The 8,883-nt window shown below is 58.0% G+C and overlaps 1 protein-coding gene across 1 annotated transcript; it reads right to left on the bottom strand.

Annotated features, from left to right (window-relative positions):
- Positions 1 to 2,001: 2,001 nt before the first annotated feature.
- Positions 2,002 to 2,436, bottom strand: LOC149521097 (angiogenin-like). Its single transcript, XM_089774348.1, has one exon. It carries the CDS (start codon positions 2,434 to 2,436, stop codon positions 2,002 to 2,004), a length of 435 nt encoding a protein of 144 aa, XP_089630474.1.
- Between the last annotated feature and the right edge of the window lie 6,447 nt (positions 2,437 to 8,883).

Below are 8,883 nucleotides of genomic sequence, written 5' to 3'. Positions count from 1 at the left end.
ATGACTTGGACCTCTAGACACTGAATCCGGCCCTGGTTGTTGCCGGCCCTACCTGGCAGAAGGGTCACACAAGCATGCAAATTGGGCATCGTACAAGAAGACTGGGAGCAGGCTGGGACCGGACTGTTCTAGCTCTGATCAGTAAAACAATGCCACTCGCAGCCAGGAAACTGCCACCCAGGCACAGAGTTGGCAACACTCTGAGTAGCAGGATGTCCCCCAAGGATGGGCTGTCCAGATACCTCAGCCAACACATGACGAATTCCTAAGTGACGAGGACTGGCTTTGCTATACAATGTGCTTAGTGAGAAGACTCGATGGGAGGGGGGATCAGGATGGACCCAGGTGTCTTGCCCTTGTAACTAGAAGTGACGGGCCCTTCACACCGGCGACCCCAGGGACTGGCATCCCGACTGGTGGGAATCCAAAGGACCACAACCTCCCGCTGGGTACTGTGGGCAGCAGACGGGTGGAGTGTAAGTGAACGAGGCTTAATCGTTGTATTCTAGTAGAGCTTCTAGGAATTGCTTTGCCATTGCTTTGCGCTGGGTTAATTGCTTTCCCATTGACGGTATTTAAGGCTTAACTTGTCTAGGAATTGTTTTTAGGGCTTCTCAAACTTAAACAACTGTGTTAATTGCTTCTTGCTGGCAAGAAATATAGAAGTAGTTCAGTCTCTCTGGTTCCCCTTGGATTTAAAATAAATTGAACTACGCAGCAAGGGAAAATGTTCAGACAAATTATAACCTCTCTCCTGTGTAAGGGGGGATGGGTGGGGCACAAGGAATGCTGGGGTGTCTGAGGGGAGGTGGGGGGATGTGTTATAACCTCGCTCCTGTGTAAGGTGGGACTGGGGGGGGGGAGGCACAGGGAACACTGCGGTGTCTGAGGGGAGGTGGGGGATGGGTTATAACCTCTCACCTGTGTAAGGTGGGGCTGGGTGGGACACAGAGAACACTGGGGGGGGTGAGGGGAGGTGGGGGGATGGGTTACAACCTCTCCCCTGTGTGAGGTGGGGCTGGGTGGGGTACAAGGAACACTGGGGTGTCTGAGGGGAGGCTGGAGATGTGGAGGTGAAGGGGGGCCATGGGCAACAGAGGATCTCAGGGGGTCGCTCGTGAAATTTCTGGGGAGCCGGGGCCAAGGTGGAGGTCTCTAGTGAGGTTTTGGGCCTTAGAGGGACGGACCTCCAGGCTTTGGCAGGAAGTGGCCACATCTCTGGGCACTTTGCCCCAGTTTGACTCACTCTGGGAGCTCCAGACAGATTCTCCCCCCACTTCCCGGGCTCCTGTGGCAGAGATGCCCCACTGGGGGCCAATGAGTCTTGTGAGCGGGGCGCACCACAGAAGGTGCCTAGGGTGAAATGCCCCTGGCTCTTCCCACACAGCACGTGGCAGGCCCTGGCCCTGACCACAGGATGAGCCACGATCCCCTTCCCTCTGGGACCCCAGAACCCTGCCCCCCCCACACACACAGACTCACCCCTCATGCTGCATGCACAGGGAAGTGTTTTATTGCCAGGAGCAGCGAGAAAATTCAACAAAGCGGCAGCTTCCCCCAGGATCAGCCCCTCAGCCCGTGGGAGACGGAGGGGAAGAGGCTGTGTGGGGTAATGGGCACAGCAGGGGGTGGGGTGGGGAAGGGTAGCCAGCCAGAGTGCAAGGAAATTTTGCTCTGCCCTGGGACACTGACATGAGGCCCCCAAGGCACATTCCTGGGAGATTTCAGAGTCGCTCAGTGGGCGCTGAGGGTCTCTGTGCCAGTGGGGGAATGGGTTCCAGGCAAGTCACTGGTGAGAGGGGCTGGGAACCGGGCCCTAGCATGGGAACCCCCCACAGAGCCGGGCACCCAGCCCCTGGGATATGTGGGCACAGCATGCTCCGCGGGGGACTCATGCCAGTGGGACAGGGACGGGGCAGAACCCACGGGCAGGGCAGAGGCTGCCCGGGAGCAAAGCGGTGTGCAGGGGATCCTCTCCCAGCCCTCTGCCCATGTCTGGCTCTACACAGTTCCCAGGATGTCCACAGGCTCCCCGTCACGGCAGGCCACGCGGATCCTACTTTTCAGGAAAAGAGGCCAGGATCCCCCCAGGCCAGTACCTAAGGCCATGCGGCAGGTGGTGGTGGGGATGCGGTTCCTGCTGACACACGTCCTGTTCAGGGGCTGGGACCCGTCCCCACAGCGGCAGAGGCTGGCGAGCTGGCTGGGGTCGGCGTGGACGAAGATGAAGGGGCGTCTCGGGGTGCCGGGCAGGGAGCGCCACTGCCGCATGAGATAGTCGCAGTACTGCTGGCTGGGCGGGGGTCTGCTCCTGGGGAAATCCACATGCCTGGCCACGAATTCCTGGGCGCTGCGGGATGCAAACCACAAGGCCAGGCCGGCCGGCAGCAGGGCCAGGAGCAGCAGGAGCGTGGGGCGGAGTCCCCCCGGGGCCATGTCGTGTGCCTGGACCCACCTGCCATGGGGAGAGGGGGAGATGGTTGGAGACAGTGTGGGGCAGGATCTGCCTGCTCCCTGTCCCTCCACCCCAAAGCTGCCCCAAATACTCCAGAGCAGGTGGGGAATCTCCGGCCCAGGATCCAGCCCTCAAGACTTAGAGCTGCCCCAACATCGGGGAACCCAAACTAGCGCCTCAGACCCCTCACCTCCCGCACCATCCCCTATGGACTCCCAGGCTGTGCTGAGAGCGTCTTTCTCCTCTACGCCCAAATGGCACCCAAACCCGCTGGAGATCTGGCTGCTGTGGGGTCAGAGTCTGAACAAACCCCTCCTTTCCAGAGAGCATGTAGAAGCTCTTCTGCCTGGCTTTGTCTGCTCTAACCACTAGGACACACTGCCTCTGCCCCAGCAGACAGGATCTCCCTCCACTCACCAAGTCCTTGTGTCTGTGCTGGCGCCGTATCCGACCTGCACCTCCTCCTGATCCAGCTGCCTGGCCCGGAGTCAGATATATAGACCCCGGCCAGGTGTGGGGGAAGAGGAGTGGGAGGGGAAACTGAGGAATCTCTCGGATCAGCAGGGCGGCCTGGGCTCTGCCCATTTGGAGAGCAGCCAGACTGGCCGGGCGGAGGTGGGAACAGGCAGCGCAGGCCCTGACGCACAGGTGGGCTGCACCGAAACGTCAGCGATGCGGCTCCTTGAGGGGGCTGAGCCTGGGGGCCTCCCTGCCAGCTCTGAGCAGGTGACATGGACGGTACCTGGTGCCAGCTGGCCAGGGGCCGCAGGCCCGCCCCGGGCTAGAGACATGAGCTACAGCTGCCCTGCAGGGGCTGCACAGACGGAGGGGGCCTTGGCTGGTGGCAGGGCCACTCCAAGTGCCCCATTCCCCGCCCAGGGGGCCCTACTCCAGCCCCGTCTCCTGCCCCAGAGAGACTCCGACCCATCGCTGGGGCACAGAGGGGAGGGGAAACTCAGCGGGGGGGTGGACGCCCATCGGCCCCCTGCCAGCGTCATAGGCAGGGCCCTCGGCTGCTGGCCAGGGTAGCTCCCACAGCCTGTGGGGAGAGCATCAGGCCAGGGGAGTGGACCCAGCCCAGCCCTGACTCACGGCCGCTCCCCGTCCTCCTGGCCTGCTGGGCTCCTCCACCCACCGCCTTGCCAGCCCAGTGAGGGGCCCGATGGGAGAAGGGGGGGAGACAGGTGGCTGGGACCACTGGCCTGCTCCCCCTCCTGCGCCCTTCACGGACAATCCCTGCAACCCAGGACCTCTTCCTGGAACTCTGTGAGTGGCTCGCCCCTGCCCCAAGGCGATGGGAGACGTACATGAAACCCCCCTCCCCTGCAGAAGTGTGTTTCCACTGAGGTGACCAATCTGTTGTCTCGCCTCCGTTTGCACTGGAGTAAACCCAGTGCCCATCGGGAACCAGCGTCTGGTCCCTGCCAAAACGCCGCCCTTCTCCAGGGAAAACAGTTCTGATGCCTGGATGCGAACCCTGTATCAGTCCCATTGGGACTCTGTCCTCTCCTGCCTGATCCTCTGAGGGTCGGCCCTGCTCATCCCCTGCCCTCTGGGAAACCCCATGAGTGCAAGCTCCCAAGAGTGGTGAGATCTCCCCCCCCACCACCACCTCTGCCCCACATCTCTCTAGGCACGACCTCCTGACCCTGCTTTGTGGAACCAGGTCTGTGCGCTGGCGGCCCGACCACTGGACATCAGTTCATTGTGACTGGTGGATTTCACACTGTCGTGTGTGTCTGGCTCCCCGTCCATAGAGCTACTCACTGCCCAGACGTCAAGAACTGTCCTGGTTACACGGTGACTTCTCTCTCTTTTCCTTTCTCTTTCGCTCTCCCTACCTCAGGGGGCGGTTCTCGCTTCCCCATTCGCTCTCCACCAGCGCTCCTTGTGCCCCGGCTGAAGATCCCTGCGGCGCCCAAACACCGTGGAGGGGGGGTCTCATCCCCTGGGTTACCTGCTGAACGATTCTGGTGTAAAGTGGGGAGGGGGAGGTGCTGGACCTGAAGGGGGCTCTTTGAAGTGCTGTTAAACCAGCCCACCCAGTCCAAAGGCGCAGGAGGGGGCAGCGCGGCCTGGCTGTTAAACCAGCCTGCTGAGGCCAGGGACGTCCTGGGATCAGGGTGCGTGAGGATGAACCAGGCCCCTCAGACGTGCGCTGGCCATGGGTGAGTGTCTGGGTGTGTCTAAGGGGGGAAGAGCCCCACCCTGAGGATCATAGCTCCTGCAGGAGAGCCCCACTGGGACGGGAATTGGCAGGAGGGAGGATTCAACCAAACCCACAGCGACTACATGATCAGACCTGCCATGGCCTTGTGCAAAGCCCGGCTCTGTGACACGGCAAAGCCCAGGCCTGTCTCACGTCTGGGGCGCGTTGCACGCAGGCCTGGCAGGGGAGCTGGGAGAGGCAGGGATGTTTTGCACAATCACGCCAATTGGGCACAGTACAGTGAGACCCTGCCAAGGCCGGGGGCAGCCTGGGACCGGGACGTTCCATCTCCAATCGGTAAAACAAGGCCACATGCAGCCAGAAAACTGGCACCCAGGCACAGAGTTTGGCAAGTTCCTGAGTGGCAGGACGTCCCCCAAGGACGGGCCAACCAGGCACCTCACTCCACACGGAATCCATTGGTAAGCGACCAAGTCTGGCTCTGCTGTACAAGGGGCTGTGTGCGCAGAATCGTTGGGAGGGAGGGAGGGAGCAGGAGGGACCCACAGCTCCTGCCTTTGTAACTAGAAGTGACAGGCCCTTCACACCGGCGACCCCAGTGCCCGGCATCCCAGCGGGTGGGAATAGGAGTGAGCACGACCGCCCGCCGGGTACTGTGGGTGGCAGATGGGTGCAGTGTAAGAGAACTAGCTTTAATCATTGCATGATAGTAGAGCTTCTAGGGATTGCTTTGGCATTGCTTTGCGCTGGGTTAATTGCTTTAGAATGAACAGTATTTAAGGCATAACTTGCCTAGTCATTGTTTCCAAGGCTTGTAAAAGTTAAACAACTATATTAACAGGCTTAACGCTGGCTATAAATAAGTAAGTGGGTAGGTCTCTCTGGAGTGTCCTGGTTTCCTTTAGCTGTAAAATAAATAGAAGCACAGACCAGGCAGACAGAGCTTGGAGAGGCAGGGATGCTTTCCACAAGTGTAAGCAGGAGCTAAATTACTGCCTGCTATCAGCCAGCTTAAAGGAGAGACCTGCCCTGGGGGTGGAGGTGCTCACTCCAGTTGGTTAGCCCTGAAAGCCAATTAACTGTTAACTGTTGATATGTGTGGCGTAGCGGGGGTGCTGTTTGTTCTGTGACCCGGGGTCCCCCTGCGCTGTGATGGGAGATTCTCACTGACTCTCCCAAATGTTTATTGACCCAGACACCCAAGCTCAGCCTCCCAGGGAGAGACAAAGGATGGAGGGCGGAGACCAGCACCTGGCTGGGGGGCAGGGCTAGAAGAGAGGTTTTTAGTTTCTGTCTGGTTTCATGGAGGAGGCAGCCTGAGCAAGGGGCTGGGATTTAGGGGCCCCGTCTCCCCCATCTCAAGGGGGGCTGAGGCATCCTAGGCCTGCCCTGTAACCAGATGACATCTGTGCTGTGCTGTATCCTGGAGAAGCAATAAACTCCTCTATTCTACTGGCTGGTGGAGCCTGTTCGTGCCACTACGGGGGTGCAGGAGGTGGGGGAACTCCAATGCGCCGCCACAATATGTAAATACAGATCATGCCAGGAGGGGGAAGAAATCCGGGTGTGGTTATGGAAATCCAGTTCAGGCAGGGCTGAAGGAGGATCTGTGTGGGAATGGAATGTGGTGCAGTGTAAATAATTTAGGCTGTTGTGTGGGTCACAAATCATTTGACCCCCTAAATGTAGGAACTGTAAAATATGACACCAGTGCTTGCAGGAGAGAAAGCATCATTGGAATGTAGCGCCCCCTCTCCACCTGGTTACCTTCTTTTAAAGCCAATCTCCTTTCAGGTTTGGATGGATAGGTCTGGGTTCTTCTGGATCCCGCCACCTACTCAATTTTATTCTTTCTGATTGATGTACTTGGCGGTGCCTCCACCCCCCTCGCTCCTTCCTAGCAGGGTCACCAGGGCAGCTTGGGAGGAAAAGTCTAGCCCAGGATAATCCCCACGTATTTGCCAGATAGTTGGAGACTCCCAGAAAATAACACAAACACATACACTATAATAAACACAATTATATTAAACAAGAGACAATTATAACATAACAGGGTAAAACACTATTTTTAGGGTCACCAGTGCCCTGCAACTGTGAAGTTAGTGTCCCGTTGGTACGCGTACTTTGTTGGGGCCCTTGATGACTGTTGACCACACAATCCTTCTCTGCAGTGGCTTAGCAGTGGAGCTGACTAGGTCCAGTACAGCCCAAAGGACTCACAAATGGGAGAAGGCAGCAAATCCCTCCACAGTTTAATATGCTGCAGGTAATAAAATCCCCAAACAAATTCCCTGCCTGACTAACTAAAAATTGGTGCACTCACACACTCCATGAATGACCTCAGGTTGAGAGATGACTCAGTCTCTGCAAAGGGCTGCTCTCTTCTCGCAGGGATCCTCTTTAAGCAGGAACCAGGCTGCTTCCGTCCCAGAATTTCCCCTCACCACGAAGGGGTGCAGGGCTCAAGATGCAGACCACACAACTGCACCAAAATTCAAAGCTATAGCCTCCCAGCCCAGCCTCCAGACCCACACAGCAGGCAGCAGCCCTGAACTTCTGCTAGAGCTGAGCTGACCATGCTGTGACTCTCTCACCCAGGGAGCTGGAGCCAACTCCGCCTGGCTGGGGAAGCCTCCCAGCAAACTCCACAACTGGGAATCAACAGTGGAGACATAAACCCAGCTGAGGGATCCTGCCTTCAGGTCCCTAGAGGCCAGTTCTCAGGGGGAACCCTGCATGCAGGCCTGGGGCTTACTAGCTCCCACACAGCCAGCCTCCCCTTTTCCTGGCTGGCTCCAGACTCCCCTCAACAATGGTCTCTCCTTCCCCCTGGGAGGGGCATCTCACTCCCCATGGGTTGCCGGGCAGACTCTGGCCCTGGTAGGGAGGGGGAGCCAAGGCAAAGCCCCGGGAATCCAAGCAATCTCCTTGGGGGTTACAGGAAGAAGTCTCATAGGAATAACCCGCCAGAGTTGAGTGAACTGGGCTTGAGGGCTGAGTGAGCCTGCTTCATGGCTGCCCGGTGTGAGCTGTTTGACTGGCTCAACCTGTTCCTTTTCCCCTGGTTTTAAGGACAGACCTAAAGCAGACTCCATGGCTATGTCTACACTTGTGGCTTCTTGTGCAAGTATGGCCGTTCTTGCGCAAGAATCCGCAGAGCGTCCACACTGCCCGCCTGCTCTTGCGTATGGACATTTTCAGTACGGCGTGGTAAGAGAGGGCTTCTTGCGCAAGAGCTGCGCTCTTTTTTAACAGTTGTAAGCTCTTCTGAGCAGGAGCTCTTGCGCAGTGTGGATGCTAGGCAGGGATTTCTTGCACAAGAAAGCCCTATGGCTAAAATGGCCATCAGAGCTCTCTTGTGCAAGAGAGCATCAACACTGCCATGGGTGCTGTTGTGCAAAAGCACAGCTCACACATGGCAGTGTGGATGTTTTCTTTCACAAGAAAGATGTTCTTGCACAAGAAGCTGCCAGGGTAGACATAGCCCAGGTGATGGCTGAAGAGTTGAAATCTCTAAGGGTATGTCTACACTACATGGCTCCAAAGGCTATAAAGACTTTGTTGAACGCCACGTTATGCTTCGTGGGATGAGGTTTACCAGGGGGTTGACAAAGACTTTTGAAGTCGACCGCCGAGTGCCCAGACTTCCTCGCTGTGCCAACAAACAGCTGATCGGCAGAGCATGGCAGACATTTTGACGCAAATGAAGAGGAAATTATTTAAATCACTACTTCATTTTGCTATGTCTACAACCCTCATCTACATGGCTCCGTCGACGGAGCCATGTAGTGCAGATATACCCTAAGAGCTGAAATCACTGGTTTGGCTGGGAGCCAGGTCTATTGCAGCCAGTGGAGTGGACAGAGGGAATGACCAGCGGAGTGGCTGTTGGGAATGACCGGCTGGTAGCCAGTAGGGGCGGTGGCAGGTGGCCAGCGGAGCGGCTGGCGTTAACGACCGGTGGGTGGCTGGTGGTAACGACTGGTGGTAATGACTGGCGGGAGGCCAGCAGAGCGGCTGGAGGGAATGACCAGCTGGTGGCCAGTAGGAGCAGCGGCAGGTGGCCAGCGGAGTGGCTGGTGGGAATGACTGGCGGGCAGCGGGCGGTAACGACTGGTGAGCGGCCAGCAGAGCAGCTGGTGGGAAAGACCGGCGGGTGATCAGCGGAGCAGCTGGTGGGAACGACTGCCAGCCAGCCAGCTGGTAGGAGCAGCGGCTGACGGGAACGACTGGTGGGTGGCCAATAGGAGCGGTGGCA

The sequence above is a fragment of the Pelodiscus sinensis genome, chromosome 30, assembly GCF_052426305.1.
Source record: "Pelodiscus sinensis isolate ZL-2025 chromosome 30, ASM5242630v1, whole genome shotgun sequence".
Taxonomy (NCBI): Eukaryota; Metazoa; Chordata; order Testudines; family Trionychidae; genus Pelodiscus; species Pelodiscus sinensis.
The sequence above is the reverse complement of the archived record's forward strand: the minus strand, read 5'-3'. Positions and strand labels throughout refer to the sequence as shown.